Here is an 18,881-nt window from a genome sequence, read left to right on the forward strand (position 1 = left end):
ACTTTATAATCTGTTGGTGTTCTTTCGGCCACTACTACTAGCAGTATATTTGGAAAGAGTCATGATCATGCAACATACACATAATAACATGTTTGCTTCCCTACTAATTGTAGTTTACTAGCCCTCCCCATTAACAAAATTGTACTGTTGGAGATATATGGCACCCCATGTCAGATAGAAAAGATCATCAAATTAAATTACTTCACTCATGACCTTATTGTCATTCGAGTTATTTCAATCAAGTCATCAGTTAATGCATTCTTCATTTCTTCCACCCAACAGATTCAGCTTGGTTAGGGTCGTATATAACTGGACATTCGTTTCTACCTTGCCAAGAAGTCAAGTACTCAATTTTCTTTCATCTGAAGGGACAACTAGTCAACATCACAATTCACAAACACTAGAAAGACTTAAAGAGTAGTAACCCAAATCGTTAAGCGAACTTTTGCCGTCCAGCTTTGTAGAACCGTGATATTTAGTTTAAATTTGAACAAGTTAAAACTGTTGAATCAATAACGAGTTGGTTATACAAAGGTTTACTTTGACAAAATGGCTTAAATCAATTCAACTAACCCAGTTTCCAAATCATGAACGCTCGTCTACTGCCGATAAAAGACTTTGACATCTTGCTTCCACATTAAAGTTCAAGCATTCATCTGTGTAATCTACACTGAAAAAAGGAGAGTACAAAATCTGACTTTCAAACTAATGGAAGATTTGATCCAATTACCAAAATCAACTGGCTGCTCTTACAAGAGCCACTAGCTAGTATCAGACTACAAAAGTGACCTACTCAATTTTAAACTACTTCTATAGCTCAGGCACGTCAAAAAGTTGCTGGACAACAGAAAATTCAGCTTGTACATCTGCAATCACTTTGGTATTCTCCTAAGTAATCTGTACTGGCCAAAGACATTCTTCTGCTGCCAGTGATATGGAATAAAGAACGACCGGTACAATGGAGGAGATAACTCCCTGTCCAGATATGGAAGTGCTGCAACAATCTGCAGGCAACAGTCTTACAAGTCAATAACATGCAGCATGGTAAGAGAGTGATAAGCTTACGAGGATGAGCCAGTACCTCCCAGGTAGACAAGTCACTTCCTCGTGTAGGATAAGGCCGTTGAAGTTGCAGCTCTATCAGAAAAGTGCATTGCTCAGGATCCGTAAGCTGTAAAATTATTACCAAACAAAGCTGAGTGTAATCCTCGAGTTGATATAAATTGTACACTACAATAGAAACAAAATACAGACTTCCTAATATGCCAAACTGTAAAAGATGGACATGTTTCTGGTTAAACATAATAGGAATTGTCCGCTTACATATTGCTCCTCTGATGCCTTGTTCTTATTATTGAAGTAAGATGGTGCTGCCGAGGTCCCACCCAAGCTAGAATTGAATGGAATTGGAAGAAGGCCTGTGAATCCATCATCCAACCATCTAACTTGGCCCACGTAATCAGGAATGAAGAACGAAGAAGGGAACCGGTGCCACTCACTTCCAATGCAAAGGACAGAACCTGAACCACATGGGGAGTTTAAAATATAATGGAGAAATGAATACTGCATGTGAATCTTTCAGAATATGAAAAGATGCAGCATGCGTCCAGCCTCATATGCTAAACAAAGCACCTGAAATGCACTGCATCTAGCAAGAACAGAGTAAATGGAGAAAAAAGAACATAGCTGTAACTTTAAAATGGAAAATATCACACATAGATGTCCTTAGTGTTTTTGCTCGCATTTGACAAATGCTGATATTAAAGGGCGATTAGCTAACTGACCAGATAAATGGAGAACCACATGATAACAGCAAATCACCTCTCATATCTCGACCTGAACACCCTTTTATTCCTTAATAAGTTCATCTAGGTTCAAATCATTAAAACAGGTATTCAATTTCAACCCTATGCCAGAAAGGACACCTTTGGCTCCCAAAAATCAGATTTTAAAAGAGAAATCCTTTCATCTGCTCATTTATCCAGTATTGCTAATGTTACTGGATAAAAATACTTCATACAACAAAAATAAGTTCAAGAAACAATTATAAGGTCTTTTTAATCCAACAAATAAAGATCTTAATGTCGGGCTCATAGAAGACTTTTTTTTAATTGATAACTTTTGTATATATTAATAACATCAATACATAGGTCATCAGTACAACCTAAATTTACAAGTAGGTGGTAAGTAGATGTGCTGGTGTGCAACCTAGCAAGATCCTAGTATGTCTACGATTGTCAATGTATCTTCTGTGTAAATCTGTTTACACCAAAAACAAAAAAGAAGAATACAATTGAGTTTGATCTTCTGTACTGGGTTGCTTCTATCTTCAAAACATCTAGCATTCCTTTCCTCCAGACTGTCCACCAGATACAAGCCGGGACAGTCCTCCATCTATCTCTGTTAGTTGCTTCAGCACCAGCTTCTTCCCAACTATAACGAACTTCATTAATCCTGCATGGCATTGTCCATGAAATACCCCTAAGACTAATAAAGATTTTCCATAGTTGGTCTGTTATCTTGCAATGTAGAAAATAAATGGCTAACAATCTCAGCGTTTTCCCCACATAGGAAACATCTTAAACACAGTGAAATTCCTCTTTTTATGAGATTATCCTGGGTTAATACAGCCTCCTTTGCTAGTAGCTAAGAGAAACATGCTACCTTATATGGAATCTTTGTTCTCCATATGTGCTTCCATGGCCAAGCATCTATCTGAAGATCATTTTGATTCAAAATCTTATATGTATCCTTCACCTGATAGACCCCTCTGTTGTGCCTCTGCCACCAAAGTGAATCCACCCCTTCCTGTAATCCTTTAAATGCTTCCAGCTCTTTGTAGAGGTCAGCTAATCTTGTTATCTCCCAGTCATTCAACTGTCTTCTAAGAGTGAGTTCCCATCCTTGATAACTCCACATATCAGCTACTGTCCTATGCTGGTTTTGTGCCAAACCAAACATATCGGGGTATCTTTCCTTTAGGCTTCCATGTCCCAACCAATTATCATTCCACAATGATGTGTTCCTTCCGTTGTTCACTCTTATGGAGGAGTGAATCTTCATTATAGGCCAAAGTTCTCTGATGGATTTCCACACACTAACTCCATATGATGTGCTGACTTTGTTTAACACCCAGTTATTTTCCTCACCGTACTTAGCTTTGATCACTTTGCTCCATAAAGTTTGAGGTTCTTGAGAATATTTCCATAGTCATTTCATTCTAAGAGCCTTACTTTGATTCTTCAAATTTCTTATTCCTAAACCACCTTGTTTTTTGGCCATTGTGAGGGTCTTCCATTTAACTAAATGGAAGACCTTTTTCTCCTTATTCCCTTGCCAGGATCTTCGAAGTTTGTCCAGTCTCTGTATGATTCCGTCAGGAATTGGGAACAAAGACATCATGTAAGTAGGAAGTGAGTCTAATACTGAGTTGATTAAAACTAGCCTGCCCCCCATTGATAGGTATTGTGATTTCCATCTTGACAGCTTATTCTCACACTTTTCAATGACTGAATTCCAGATCTCTTTGGATTTGGATCTTGCACCAAGAGGCATCCCAAGGTATACAGTTGGTAGAGACCCTACTTCTCCTCCCATTATCTGTGTCGGTTGCTCCATGTTATTAACTTCATTAATGGGATAAATATGGCTCTTTCTCCAGTTGATGTGTAGTCTCGAAATTCCCTCAAATAAGACCAAGATGATCTTTAGAAACCTAAGTTGCTCCTCTTCAGCGTCACAGAAGACTAGAGTATCATCAGCATATTGAAGATGTGTGATCTCTAGAGTGTTTGCCCTATTCCTGTGAGCCTTGAAACCTTTAATCCATCCATTTATTTTGGCCGTTTTAATCATGTTGTTCAGTCCTTCCATGACTATAATGAATAGAAAGGGAGATAAAGGATCACCTTGTCTTAGACCTCTGCGTGCATGGAAGAAACCTTCAGGAGATCCATTTATGAGAATGGAGAATGTAACAGTAGATATGCAAAATTTCATCCAACTGATCCATTTCTGCCCAAAACCCATTTGTTCTAACAATTTCAGTAGAAAGCTCCAGTTGACATGATCATAAGCCTTCTCAATATCTAGTTTGCATAGGATTCCGGGTTCTTTCTTTTTGATTCTTGAATCCACAGCTTCATTAGCAATCAACACTGCATCTATTATTTGTCTTCCTTTGATGAAAGCCATTTGTTGAGCATCTACTAGTTTTCCTACCACCCTCTTAAGTCTTTCAGTCAAGACTTTATAAGGTCTTTTTAATCCAACAAATAAAGATCTTAATGCCGGGCTCATAGAAGACATGTTATACTCAGGAAAAAATTAACTCATGCATCAAGATTTTTACACCATTCATCAGAGTCTTAAAAATTCTAAAAATGAAAATCTAACAAACAGATATTCAACTCTTCATTAAACAGGCTAATACTCACCTGTTCCAGCGTCATCGTAGTAGTCTAAATGCTTGTAAATCTCAATAGGAGCTGAATAACCATTAATAAGGGAAAATGTCCGAGCATGGGAGGAACAAAGAATCAAACCAAGAGCTAGAGGTCGGAGAAATTTTGCTATCTGCATAAGCAAAGCAAGTGAATACTATAGGCACTGAAAATTGAAGCTTGACAATTTCTCTTCGGGCATAGGAAATTACCATAACTAGGACGGATGTATCGTTGGGATTATACTTATCCCTGAACAGATCAGGAAAGCTCTCAATCACAGCAGAAGCAGCAACACAGATAAGTGGATATATTGGGTACAGAAATCTGCACAGGCAGTAAACTATGAGTTGCTACATATTCCAATTCACAGCTCATGTTACAACTTTCAATCTCAGATGCAGTTAAAGATAGATACACCTTTCTTGGCTACAAACATGATTGCCTTATGACACTAGCATCTTCCGGGCAATTATCATTTCGTGTGAAAAAAGCTAATGCATCAGATATCAAGAACAATGACAAAATTTAAATGCTAATATGTGGATTCCATACAACCCGAACAGACATACAAATCCCTGATGGATGAAATTTCAGCATAGTACTGCAAATAAGAAATTTGAAGAAGCCAAATATAGCTCCACTTTTCCTAAAAAAGGATTTTGGTAGAGCATGTTGACCAAAAATACCTTTTCAGCTAGCAATTTCAGTCTGACTTTTAGTTATTTGCTATGTTACCTTGCCATGTTCAGAAAACATACTTATTTCCTCTGTTATATCTTCAGCGGCACATGAAGCTCTACAAGTAGACATGTAATATATGATCTCTCTCTCTCGCTCTCTCTCTCTCTCTCTCTCTCTCTCTATATATATATATATATACATATATATAGTCTGGTGGCAAGGAGAAAAATTGAAGAGGACTAACCTTTCTTCTTTGTGCGGCTGTAAGGACATAAAGGCAATCCAGAGATAGACAGGTGAAACAACAACCAACAACTCAGGAGCATACTTCTTCTTAGCAATGGGTAGTATTGCTAAGAACAGTAGAGCAAACACAAAACAGAAGTTGAAATTGTTAAAGCCATTCCTCAAATAAAACGATGGCCCTTCAGTACCATAGAGATGACTTTCACCACCCCCTAAAACATTGTATACCATCAAGTTGATAACAGAGGATGTCCACCTCTTATAGTAGCGGTAGTCAACAAGAAGTGAGAGTACCTAGAACAATTTGTACAACAAGTCGAGTCATCAGGCAGCACAGATATGTGTTCCAGGGAGGGAAAAAAACATGCCAGCAGCACTAAAACGGGCAAACTAATAGGTTAAGTGGAATTTTGAAATTTCAATTTAGGAAGATGGACTTGCATATTGAAGTTTAGCAACATGAACATTTGGTTGGCGATCTTCCTGCATCTTGCGCAGTAAGCATGAATAACTCCATATGTTGGAAACTAAGTTGCTCCGACACGGCAGTTTAGGTGCCGCATCTGTGTTGACACGGCACTAGTATGGGTGTGGGTATAGGATCCATACCGGATCTGGTCAAACGATTTTGGGTACTTTCACCATGATGGACGGAAAGTATCAAGACGAGATACAATTTGATTCACGAAATCAGGACCAAATCTAGGGTAAATTTGAAGAAAATAGCATACCTTATCTATGAAATCAATCATTTACTTATCTACAACTTGAGAATAAAAATAAATTCACGCTTTACAAGTTATACGTAAGCATTCCACAAAATTTCTCATAATTTAGAGATATTCTTTTTATTTTTATATTTTTATGAATTATTTTTAGCCGGATCCTGTACTAGGATCCGTATCCCCGGATCTTAAAATTTATAGCTTGAAGGATCTGACCTCTAGATCCGCACCCCCAGTTGGACACCTGCACCCGTGTCCGAGTAACTTAGGTTGGAAATGTATAATTTTGATTCCCTTTAAAGGAAACTTCCCAAGTTTTAAGTTTGAAACACGAGAACTCAACATCACAAGAGACTTAATATGATCAAAACTTACCATAAGGATGACAGATGTGACAACACCTGTAAGAAACACAGATTTGAATCTCTTAACCAGTGAGTAAATTGTCAGTGGAAGAAAAGCTAGGATCGAAAACGGCCAGCCCAGAATCACTCCAGTGGCAGCAACAGAAAGTGCCATGGCAGGCTTATTAAAGAGGAATAGTGCTGAAGAAAGAGACATGGCATACATTGAGAATGAACTCGGCAGGAAACCTGTACAAAGGACACATAATAGGCCTTAGTATTATGAGAAAAACAGACCCAATGTACATGTGGTTGAAGGTTGTGAGCAAGACCAGATGTGTTAGCAACCAATATTAAGGAGTCACCAGTGCATATCTAGATCACACATAGTATGAAAGCACACAGAAAAAGCTAAAATTTAAAAATCATTAATTGTTTAACACCAGAAAATGAAAACCTCATATACAGTTCACTGAAAGAACATACTTGTGCTTCATTAATTGTTTACCACCAAAAAAGGAGAAACCTCAAATATAGTCTAGCGAGAGAACATACTCGTGCTAGCAAAGAAACAACCACTTGCTAAGCATAGCATTGCGAGTGTATATGATGCAAGACGCTTTCCATACTTCCGGGAAAGGGCTACGACTAGAGCAGCATCGCTGATCACAGAGAGCACTGCAAGAAAGATTCTCACAGCATATAATACTCTCACCTGACATGTTGAAAGATGGAGAAATTTGAGAAACAAATAAATGAAATGACTAACGATGGGAAATATTTCTGGAAACAAAAACAATCTCACCTTCTCCTCCCCAAACCACCATGAAGCAGGCCAACCCACCAGTTTGTGAAGTAGGATATAAAGATATGACCGCAAGGCAAACTGCGAACTGCAAATAACATGTTACCCAACTTTGTAAAAGTACCATCAAAACAAAGTGAACTCTAGTTACTAAAAGGGTTCATACTAATATCATCAACCAATCAATTGTGCTTCAATCCAAATCAAAGTTGGGGTCGGCTATAAGGTTCCTTTGTAACCATTCCTCTCTATTTGGCCATGAGTTATTTCAATACCAAATTGCTTATAAATAATTCATCTAATAAGGCAAACAATGGGTTCTCTAGATCACACACTTATCCCCACATTAGCACACAAGTCTTGAACCAAATTAAAGGACTCTTGTCAACTACTAACCTAATGTATGTGTAACAACAATGACTAAACCTTAATCGAAACTACTAGTTTGTATCCTCTATATGAATCACTTGCTGCCAATCCCAAAATATATGTCTTGGCATATGTACCAAAGGATGAATATTTAAACTACAATATGTGGTACTATAAGTAAAGTACATACTTGAATATTTAGATATCACAAGTAGAGATAAAGTACTCCCTCCGTCTCAATTTATGCGGCACTATTAATTTAAGAACGAAAGAAAGACGTCTCAAATTTGTGGTCTAAAACAAGCCATAAACATTTTTATAGTTATAAATCATCTCATTAAGGGTAAAATGAAAAGTTAAAGTTAAATGTTTCTAAATATAAAAAGGTGTCACTCTTCTTGGAGTGAAATTTTTACACCATCTGGTCACCTTTACTTATTATAGTAGGTAATCTCTCTTATTTTCAAGATTACTACTCTCACAGTTTAAGGAGGATTACATGTAGATATCCTTTGGATGACCTTATAGTGCAAGAAAATGTTTACATTGATGGTAATATAATTAAACTCTTCTTTTTGAGACAAAGTGTGCCACATGAAATGGAACAGAGGAATATCACTTAATACTACATCGACTTTGTTTGATGGATCCAGAAATTATCACTTTAGAGACATTGAACAAAAATGCTACGCATCAGCTAAAATATGATATTCCAAAGACAACATTTGACTATATAGTGCTATGTAATGGAAGAAGTTGAACCTGTACTCCCAAGTTTGGAAACCAGACTTATAGAGCAAGTAGTGAAGAGGCTCCCAGTAATTGAACACCTCATCACAATCGTGAATTATATTTGACATAGCGCTCATGTGCCTTAGCATCCCTAAGCAAATCAACGGCAGAAGCCAACCTAGTCCTTTATCGACGCCCTCATTTTCACCATCCGATCTCTTCGGCTTATCCACCTTTGTATACGACGTCGTTGGCGATGACGCCGTCGCCCGAAGATCCGACGGTAAAGGTCGTCTCTGCCTCGTCGCTAGAGCCATTTCACTGCTTAGCTTCTCTCTTTTCTGAAAATTTGTGCTTTCTTCTCCTTCTGGTTCAATAAGCGGCCTTCCGGTTGTTTTGAACCGTTTGGGAGTCCGGTTCAACGAGATCCCTTACTTATTCTTGAAGTTAAACTCATGTTTGAGCTAAACGTGATATCCTATTTTATTAAATTGCATATGATAGGTTGAAAATTTCCATATACTGGCTATTGTCTATTTCTTATTATTCATTCCAAAAAAACAATATACTTTTATATTTAAAAATAATAATTAACATTACACTCTCTGTTGTATTCTTAATGAGAAGATTTTTAACCATAAAAATATTATGAGTTTATGATATATTTAACACCGCAAGTTTTAAAAGGTTTATAATCACACAAGGGTCAGGACATGCATACAATTACAAGTTTCAATTATTTTTTTTGGGTCAAAATTTGTGACGAATAAATTTTTATTGGATTAAAGTAACAAACACCTACTACTCTATCACAAATCACTTGTTCGAAATTTCAGATGTGACGTCATCTAAATTAACAATAACTTATTTGAGGTGTTCGTTACGAGTAGATTATTTTCTTCTTGTTTTGTTACATTATATAAGGTTCACTTGTTCAACATATTGTACAAATTTATCATATATTGGGTAATTTCGGTTTTAGAAATACCAAAATACGTATTATTTCACTAAATTAATGGCTAGACTTGGCTCTAATTATGGTTATCAGGGGCGAAGCTACACTTTGGTAAGGGTGGTCAATTGATCACCCTTTGTTGGAAAATTATACTGCGTATATTGGTAAAATATCATATATTAGAAGTACATAATATATATCGAACACCCTTTGTCGGATTTTTTTTCCTTCTTTCAAGTATGAATACCCTTGAGGAAATTCCTGGCTTCGCCGCTAATGGTTATCATAGATTCTTTTGGGTCAAATTTATCAATCTTTGGCCACATTCTACATGCAATTCAAAAGTACAACAGTTAAAATAGATAGTTGTATTCTCACACTTCGATCTTTCGATTTTTATCCATTTCTTGGGTAAATGTCCCAATTATATTTTAAAATGAAATGGTTAGCCATAAAGATAAAAACTTGAAAATAAGCTAACACTGCTGAACTCGGCCGTCTTTCATTTAGCAATTAGTAGTTTGTAGCGTAAATCTCCCTGCTATTTAAACCGCCAAAATTCAGGATCCCAAAACCATTTACCACTCCAATTAAAAACTAGAAGGCAACTGGAAAAGATTCTTGAATTTTGAAGCATAAAGAATAAAAATCAAAAGGAGAAAAGCTACTTGTTGCAGCATACTTGTATTCAAGAAGCTAGTAAACAAGAGGCAATAATTATTCAGCCATCACATGGATTACTAAACTAGAAGTTGGAAGCAAAATGAACTTGAGTATACATGTATACTTTCCGGTAATCGGGTGGGCAAATACTTCACCACCACAAAACACAAGTGGGAGCAGTGCTTTTCAAGTACAAACACTAAAACATAGAACAGAATAGACTTAACCAGTATTCTGCATTCCAGCAGCAATACCCTTCATGGTCAAGATGAGAGTGTCTTCCAAGCCAGGGGCGTAATCACTTCGTGGGTTCAGTTTCACTAGTTCAGCAGCAGGCTTTGATTCCATGTATTCCTTGGTTATGTGAGGCCGCAGTGTAACAAGGTAGTTTGGATCACGAACTCGCTTTAGTGTGTAAGCTTGGCACACATTTAAGGTAGTGATATACGAATCACGCAACCTGAGTCGTTGTTTTAAGTAGGGGTCTCCCTCCAGAAGATCCTTGTGTCCAGCAATCTATACAAAAGCAACATATAAGAGAAAATGGTTATCATGCAATCAAACATGATAAGTAACAACGCATGCCAAATGCAAGAACTTAGTCATACAATTTTACCTGAAGCAGGAGGCTCTTTGTCTCCTCGTAATTGGCCCTCAAAAGCTCACCGAAGGACCACAAATCTTCAGAAACCAGAAGCTTGTCGTATAAAGCAGCAATGCCTGGGTCTCCCTTGGCAAACACCATCTCAACCAAATCAATAGTAACTCTAAAGAATGGCCATTTGTTGTACATATCCTGCAGTATATGAAGATTCTTGACATCCTTGTTAAGTGCATACTTAAATGCTGCCCCAAAGCCAAGCCAGACTGGCAGATGAAACCTAGTCTGAGTCCATGCAAAGATCCACGGAATAGCTCTAAGTGATTCTATGCCTCCACTGGGTTTACGCTTTGATGGACGGCTGCCAATGTTCATTCGACCATACTCCAGCTCAGGTGTTGCCTGTAATTATGATCCAAAAGAATAAATGAAAAAACTAACTTACTAAAGTCAAAAGAAATATTTGTTACCGTTTGGTAACACCTACTGTTTCAGAATGAATATAATGCATTTTCCTAGCACACTGACCAGGCGGAAGTACTCGACAAATCGGGGTTCCTTGAATACTATTGACCTATACTTCTCAGTAGCAATGACTGCAATTTCGTCCAGAAGGGCACGCCATTCTGGTTTTGGAGAGAGAGGTGGATTCATCCCATGTTCTAGGGTGGCAGAAGTGAAACGCTGTAGTGTCCTAAAACACAAGTGTTCCTCCCCAAATGATTGCTCAATAACCTCACCTTGAACTGTTACACGGAGAGATCCCTGAATTGTATCAGGTGGCTGAGATAATATAGCAAGATGGCTGGGACCACCTCCTCTTCCAACTGTACCACCTCTACCATGGAACATAGTTAGCTTCACACCGTATTGTTTGGAAACTTTTATAAGCTCCTCTTGAGCCTTGTATAGCTGCCATGCTGCCGACATACGACCAGCATCCTTGCCAGAGTCTGAGTAGCCAATCATGACCTCTTGCTTCCCATTAATACGGTTTTTGTACCATTCAATAGAAAAAAGACGAGCAACAGCAGCAGGAGCAGCCTCCAGATCATCCAATTTCTCAAAAAGTGGAACTACCCGTAAAGGTCGCTTCACATGGCATTCACGCTGTAGAAGCTCAACTGCAAGCACATCAGATGGTGCAGTGGCCATTGAGATGATGTATGCCCCGAAGCAATCTGATGGAAGTTCTGATATGACATGGAATGTATCCAAAACCTCAGCAATTTCTTCGGTTTTCGGAAGATCGGGTCCAAATAGAGGTCGCTTGCCGCTGAGTTCAGACAGAAGCCACTCCTGTCTACGTTCCTCAGACCACTCTCGATATGAACCAATTTCCAAATGCTGGGTAATGGCATCAAGGACATCAGTGTGGCGATCCGACTCTTGTCTTATGTCAAGTCTCACAAGTGAGAGTCCAAAGGTGGAAACTTGTCTTAGAAAATCTAGAAGGCTTCCATCAGCAATGGGTCTATCCCCACAAGCACAAAGAGATCTGTAGCAGAGCTCAAGAGGCTCTAAGAACTGCACAAAATGTGCAAAAATATTAGCACCTTATTATTCATGCAAAAGGAATCATTGTGTGACAGAGTTTCCTCTGCAGCATTTTGCTGCTCCTTAGCAAAATCCTTTAACAATCAAAAAAAAAAAACATTGTGTGGCAGAAAATGGAGGTATGTGCAAATTCTGAAATACAAAAGAGAATATCAATGCCTAGTCAACAAACTGGATATAAGTACAATTCTGGTGGTACTCTCTAGTCTTATGATCAGGAATAACATGTCAAGTTGTTCAACAAAGAATAACAACGTTTATTAATTCGGGATTCTACAAGTTGGTCACAGGATAAGATATAAAAGTAAGAAAGATGAGAAAATACTGAAGTGTTGCACACCTGCTCAATATTAGTATATGTTGCCTCCTCTGGAATATCAGAGAATCCATTGGATAACAGTTGGCGAGTACGTTCACGCGTATGATACAGCTTATCTCTCACATCACCGAGAATTACACGATACGGTTCACTTGGTGGAATTTGTTTCCAGAACTCTACATCAAAGAAAAGTTTGTAGCTCAGGAGTTATGCAATTGCTCTGTTAAAGATAGGTATAGAGACAGTCTCATGCAACTTCTCAAGACCGACTGAACAGCAGACGGTGAAATTACTTTTTTTCTCTCTCTGTCTCTGTAAAATCAGCGACAACACCCTTTGCTCACTTGAAATGGAGAACATAGAAAGCATTCATAAAAACAGCATCAACACAATCCAATTGAATTTGTATGGAAGTACGAAGTTCTCTTTTCTTTAGATTGGCAATCATGGAACACTTCAAGAGGATTCATGCTTCGTTACCTATGTTCACTTGAAGTGGAGAACATTCAAAAGGTTACCTCAGGCCAGAACTCCGGGCTGTGCTATCAAATGTATATGAAACTAGCAGGTTATCTTTATGTGATTCAAATTCACGCTAGTTACCTATGTAGTGTTTTTCATCTCTCTTTGATGAACTGTGGAGTTCATCCGCTCGAACGCGAAGCTCATCATTGCAACGCCACATAGACATCTGAAACAATGTGCTAGTTCGAATCATATGTTGGAAATGATGAAAGTTTTTCAAAATAGACCAAGAGGAAAGTCAGAAAGATATATGCGTTGTTAAAACCTCAAACATTAGATCATCAATCTGAGAATAGTACAAATTAGCTGCCATCATTCGGGCCAATAAGCAAACATCCCTAGTGACCTCTGGAGTTACTCTCGGATTACCTGCATTTACTAGAAAACACATGCTGAGCGAGTGATGGAAGAAGTATTTATCCTATCTTCTACCAAAGATATCTAGTAATCTTAAAACCCGACTTCCATTCAAAAGAGAAATCTATGTAGCAAATACTTCCGAGTGCCCTTCAAATAATGTATCATGACAATATCACAGGTTTCGAATGGTTTGTGTTCTCTACTTAGAAAATAACACCATTAAATGGAGAGGAATTGTACCGTCACGATCGCCACCCATCCAAGAGGAGAACTGAATAAGAGGAGCACTATAAGGAACTCGTTCATTAATCCCTATGTTTTTAAGAGCTGTGTCTACACGGCGCAGAAACTTTGGAACACCCTTCCAAATTGTTTCATGGAAGTAGCTCATTCCAGCTCTCATTTCATCTTGTGGAGTAGGAGGAGTCCTCCGAATTTCATCAGTGCGGAAAGCAGCTTGAATCTGCACAGGTTGTAAGCAGGATGCATTGAGAAAAGCGAACATATCTTCTTCTAGAAATGTTCAAGTTCAAAGCTTGAGTTCTTTTCTTTTTCTGGAATGCCACTCGTAAAGTATCAAGAGCAATGATTTCAGCACTGCTTCAGTTTTCCAACTTTATTGGATCCATGTAGCAAGACAAAGTTTGCCCAGAATTACTCGCAATTTCCAGAGTAAAGTTCAGTCATTTGTCACAAATTCCACAAGTCTCATGTAAAATGAAAGAACACTATTGGAGTAGAATCTAAGAAGATTATGACTATATGAATATATACCAATACAGAGAGGCTAAGAAGCAGTTAAAAACCTGTATAAATACATACTTAGCATCCATATTCTGGAGAACGACAGAAGTGGCCTAGATTCTAAAACCTACTTGAAATCCCTACTCAAAGACAGGAATCATTGTGTTCATAAAAGGAGCACCTCATTTATAAATGCAACTTGATCGTGATTGAATTTGACTGAATAGAAACAATGTCATATAAGCTTCTCAAACTAAAGTTTTACAAAATTCTTTTATTTGGAAAAGATATCTGACACCCTAATACCTGAAAACCAAAGTTTGGTTGCTACATTTTTAGTCGATGAGACGTCTGTCTATTGGTAATAAGTTAAATAAGTGGTGAGAGATGAATTTGGTTCCACCAATTCCTTATATCAGCAGTTAACAAGCAATATGTTTAGCGCATCACATTAAGAAAGCTTAAAAGGTACAGGACCTTCAAAGTGCACAAATAGACAGCGATAGTCCGACAGATGAATACAACTTGATAGGACATTAGCAGCCATATATCTACTATAAGAGCCGGACAGTCTACAGAAAAGCATACAAAATTGAAGAAGCCAAATGATATAATTCAGTCAAGGCATATCAGATGCAGCCAGTAAGTGCGCACTGATATTTACCTCCCTCTGTAAAGCCTCATCAAGCTCCTGTTTATCATCAGGTGTAATGTCCTTAGCATACAACTGCGCCAGGCAATTCCGGATCCTAAACAGAAGAAAAGTCAGCACTAAACCAGTAAAACAACTGAATAAAAAGGGAATAAGAAGATTCCCATGGATTATGACTAATACTATAGAAGGAATAAACAAACAAAATCAAACTTGTATAAAAGTGTAACAAATCTAAGAGTCCTCTGGTATTTAGTAAACAAGAGACCAGACCTTGCATGCTTTTGAAGCAAAGATCTTCGGATGGATTGAGTAGGATGAGCAGTAAAGACCAAATCAACAGTCTGATTCTTGAGAGCATCAAACACTTCTTGAGGAGACTTCTTCAAGTCCACCACAAGTCTCTTGAGAGTTTCTTCAATGTCTGATTCAGTCATCGCATTGTTCTCGTCTAAAAAATCACCTTTTTTCAACTTTTGCCTCCGACGATAAGCAATCTGAACTTCTTCAGCCAAGTTGGCCAAGTTAAGCATGTGAGAGATAGATTTAGCGACAACAATTGAATCCCCTGGATCCAAACTTGTCAACACATTGCCGAGCTCCTCAAGCTTCTTCTTATCACGCTTGCTTTCATACTCAGCAGAAAGCTCATAGCACTCCTGGACCTAATATCACATTCAACAAATGAACTTTAAAACTCGACCAGTTTTATCTACTACCTCTCAATTAATTAACGTAGATGAAGTAACAATTATTTAAAAATAACTTTAGGATCCTCAATAACTACACAAATGTTGACTTTTTCTAATTCTCTAATATAGTCAGACTACTTAAAAAGCAAACACACTTTTTGATTCATCCAAAAGCTTTATTTTGTGATAATCGTGGTGTTTAGGCCAACTTGTGCACCCCTCGACTAATTACACTCATACCTGCTACCTACCACCAGCACAGATAGCACGTAACTCTATCTATCTAAATAAAGTTGTAACATTACTTTGTTTAAAACTCATGTTTATTGTTCAACTAAGTCTATACAGACATAAAAATCAAAACTTTAGTTCAAAAAAACAAAAAACAACATTAAAATAATGAAGAAAGACACGAACTTGTTGATCGAAAACCAAGCAAAATCACAAAGCTTACTCCATGCTAAACTCCGGTTACACAGCATAAAACAAAACACCTAGTATTATGAATAGTTGAGGCTAAACATAGTACCTGAAAATTCACAAAAAATAAGGAGAAAAGAAGAATGATATAGGAAAATGCATACAGTTTCTTTGAGACCCTCGCCATGCAAATCCTGAAGAATGTCAAGAAAGCGATCCAACAGCAAAGCATCATACTCAACAAGCTTGTCATCCTCAGAAACCTTTGCTGGAACCAAAAGCCTCAACTGCGCATCTATTGATGCCAATTTCTCCAAATTACGAGTCGCCATCCTTTTAAGTTAAACTACAAAATCAAGATCCTGTAAAAAAAAAAGTGGGGCATAACATGAAAAACTGAAAAAAATGGATTTTGTACAAATCACAAGCCCCACATTATCTGATCATATGACCCCATAAAAACAGAAAAAGTTATGTGGGGGCCCCACAAAATATGAAGGAGTATCCTTTTTAACAACAGAACCCAGATGCAACTTCATATGAGTTAAACATTCTTATTTTTTTTATTTTTCCAATTATATGGATTTCGAAACATAGATAAAACAAAAATGAAAGAATCATAGGGACATGATGTGCAGAAAATGAAATATCAAGTTTGGACATATTTTTCTAGAAAAAGAGAAGTTTGAACATTTGAGAAAGTGAGTCTAAGTGTAACATAAAGTACCTGAATCCAGACGAAGAACATGAAACAAAAAAAAAAATACAGACGAAGAAGGAGGAAAGAAAGAAACTTTTTTTTTTTGGTTTTGAGTGAGAGGTGTGATCTAAAGTTACGGAACTGGTTCGCTATATATAGACAAAGTGGAACTCTTTTGTTCTTATTTGTGACATGTGTTGACGGATAGTACCATGTGTTGAATTGAATTAATGTGACTGCCTGGTTTCACGCTTTTGAAAAAAGAGGATGGTCAAACTAAAATAGTTACACTAGTTCAGTTTACTCTACTCTCCTAACATGGCACTAATTTCTCTTCCCAATATGCCTAAAGATCCTTCATTTCTTTTCCATAGGAGGCCACCATGCCGCATGACCGTCCAAAAAAGATACGTGGAACCTAAGACGGAGGGAATATCCAAGATTAAAGGCAGTTGTTCCGTCTGTCATCGTGGAGAATAACGCTCATAGGGATGTAATAAATACTTCTCGTTCGGTAGTATTTAATAAAGAATATTCCATGACATTAAATACGATTGCCCGTTACAAAGAATTTGGCATTAATGCTCACCGTTACATCTTTATCAATGACCCTCATAATTGACATTAAAGAGGAGCACGATTCTAGGATCTGCTTCCCTAGACGTATCTATAAATAGTAAGCTCAACTATCATTGTAAGGGGATATAAAATTCTCTAGCAAACTTATACTACTTTATCCAAAGTTTAACATAATTTTATCTTCTTGCCTTTCTATTTCATTATTTTTGTGCCTGGGACTATTGTGTTTCTGCTATTTTGTCTCCATCTCAAGTTAAGTATTGTATATTTCTTCAATTATCTTACTATTTTAGGATTAAATTAATTCACTCATCTAGAACCACGTATAAATTCAACTGTATCATTTTATGGGTAAACAGTTTGGCGCCCACCGTGGGGCCTAGACCGTGGGGCCTAAACAGGAGCACGTGTTTCTGTCTTTTTACTAACGTATTTTGATTATTTTATCTTTAAAAAATCATAAGAAATGGCAAATAACGGTGTTAACCACACGCATAACCCCGAGAATCGAGGGGATCAGCCTCATTTCGAAGACTCAATCAGTGACACCCACTACGAGGGGGACGACGCCACATCGGTGCATGACATGCAATATTCTCGAAATGTTCGGGAGACAACTCCCTATGACGTTGAGGAGTAACACGCCGTCGACGCGGTAAAGGTCTTGCAAGAGCAACAAGCGATCATTCTAGACCACCTCACGCGACATGATAAAGTTATGACAGAGTTGAAACAGGCGATGTCGGGGGCTTCAAATAATATGAAAAGATGAGAGTCGGTTCCTCCCGATGCTCTTGTGGGTTAAACAATGCAGAGGTCAACCAAAACACCACGAGGGGCAAAGTTAGCTCCAATGGGGCTGGGGAAGTAGATCCGGTTCCAATAACGAAAACGATCCCTTCAAAAATGAACTCTTACGATTTATAAGGGAAGTGAACGCCAGCATGGACCAAATCTCAGGCGCACCACCATTGCTGAAAGATCCAAACTCAAAAAAGTATACTCAATTGACATACAAGCCAAGTGCAACACCATAACTAATTCTAAAGCGGTTTAAAATGCTCGACGTGCCAAAGTATGATGCGACTTCAGACCCTCATGAGCATATTACCACCTACACAATGGCGGTGAAGGGAAATGATTTAGCTCCTCATGAAATTAAATCTGTTTTACTGAAGAAATTCGGAGAGACTCTCAAGAGGGGGAGAATTCCATAGACTCCTTTGAGATGCTCACATATTCTTTCATCAAGGCTCATGCCGGGGCCAGAAAAGTACAAGCCCGAAAGGACGACATATTCATGATTGTGCAAGGAGAATCCGAGTTGCTACGAGAGTTTATTACCCGATTCCATAAGGAAAGAATGTTGCTCTCGGTTGTCCCGGATGAATGGTCAGCCAAAACATTCACCAAGGGACTGAATCCGAGAAGTTCGGATGCTTCCCAAAAACTGAAAGAAAGGCTGCTTGAGTTTCAAGCAACAACTTGGGCAGACGTCTACAATCGGTACGAATCCAAGATAAGGATCGAAGATGATTAGGTTGACTTTCCATCATCAATCAAAGGATAGGAGAAGAATAGAGAAAAATCAAAAGACGATTTCGACACGGACAGATGACCTTCGAGGGGACGGGTTTTGCCTTATGAACGGACCAAAGGCCGCGGCAGAGGCTTTTAGATAACGGATGGGTTTGCCATTAATAGAAGGATTGATCGCATTCAGAACAATAGATCACTACAGGATAAAGAAGCGTCAGGGTCGCGGGA

General features: G+C 38.1%; 2 protein-coding genes across 3 annotated transcripts; both read right to left on the reverse strand.

Annotated features, from left to right (window-relative positions):
- Positions 1-584: 584 nt before the first annotated feature.
- LOC107763356 (alpha-1,2-mannosyltransferase ALG9) lies at positions 585-8,767 on the reverse strand. Its single transcript, XM_016581833.2, has 10 exons — positions 8,378-8,767; positions 7,247-7,334; positions 6,997-7,156; positions 6,473-6,690; positions 5,371-5,666; positions 4,655-4,769; positions 4,437-4,575; positions 1,324-1,520; positions 1,082-1,171; positions 585-1,004 (listed from the first exon to the last, which is right to left on the reverse strand). The coding sequence occupies exons 1-10, from the start codon at positions 8,662-8,664 to the stop codon at positions 873-875; spliced, it is 1,722 nt and encodes a 573-aa protein (XP_016437319.2). The 5' UTR covers positions 8,665-8,767; the 3' UTR covers positions 585-872.
- A 1,178-nt stretch (positions 8,768-9,945) lies between these two features.
- LOC107763355 (phosphoenolpyruvate carboxylase-like) lies at positions 9,946-16,718 on the reverse strand. Of its 2 annotated transcripts, none has more exons than XM_016581830.2 (11): positions 16,563-16,718; positions 16,000-16,197; positions 14,997-15,388; positions 14,736-14,820; positions 13,568-13,790; positions 13,233-13,336; positions 13,046-13,133; positions 12,464-12,618; positions 11,095-12,093; positions 10,582-10,968; positions 9,946-10,481 (listed from the first exon to the last, which is right to left on the reverse strand). In XM_016581830.2, exons 2-11 carry the CDS (start codon positions 16,165-16,167, stop codon positions 10,188-10,190), a joined length of 2,895 nt encoding a protein of 964 aa, XP_016437316.1. In that variant the 5' UTR covers positions 16,168-16,197; positions 16,563-16,718; the 3' UTR covers positions 9,946-10,187. The 2 variants fall into 2 exon arrangements, with proteins under 2 accessions (XP_016437316.1, XP_016437317.1); XM_016581831.2 differs by having other exon boundaries at positions 16,000-16,181; positions 16,563-16,700.
- Positions 16,719-18,881: the final 2,163 nt, after the last annotated feature.

The sequence above is a fragment of the Nicotiana tabacum genome, chromosome 10 (assembly GCF_000715075.1).
Source record: "Nicotiana tabacum cultivar K326 chromosome 10, ASM71507v2, whole genome shotgun sequence".
Taxonomy (NCBI): domain Eukaryota; kingdom Viridiplantae; phylum Streptophyta; class Magnoliopsida; order Solanales; family Solanaceae; genus Nicotiana; species Nicotiana tabacum.

Bases quoted from the DNA above. Each gene is read 5' to 3' on its own strand.
- LOC107763355 (XM_016581830.2), bottom strand. From the start codon at position 16,167: ATGGCGACTCGTAATTTGGAGAAATTGGCATCAATAGATGCGCAGTTG. The intron at 14,821-14,996 runs GTCTGGTCTCTT...TCTTCTGTTTAG, and splicing joins TTGCTTCAAAAGCATGCAAG to GATCCGGAATTGCCTGGCGC. The intron at 13,337-13,567 runs GTACAATTCCTC...TAGTAAATGCAG, and splicing joins GATGGGTGGCGATCGTGACG to GTAATCCGAGAGTAACTCCA.
- LOC107763356 (XM_016581833.2), bottom strand. From the start codon at position 8,664: ATGGCTCTAGCGACGAGGCAGAGACGACCTTTACCGTCGGATCTTCGG. The intron at 4,576-4,654 runs GTAATTTCCTAT...TTGCTTATGCAG, and splicing joins ATACATCCGTCCTAGTTATG to ATAGCAAAATTTCTCCGACC. The intron at 1,521-4,436 runs GTGAGTATTAGC...CATGTGGTTCAG, and splicing joins CTACGATGACGCTGGAACAG to GTTCTGTCCTTTGCATTGGA.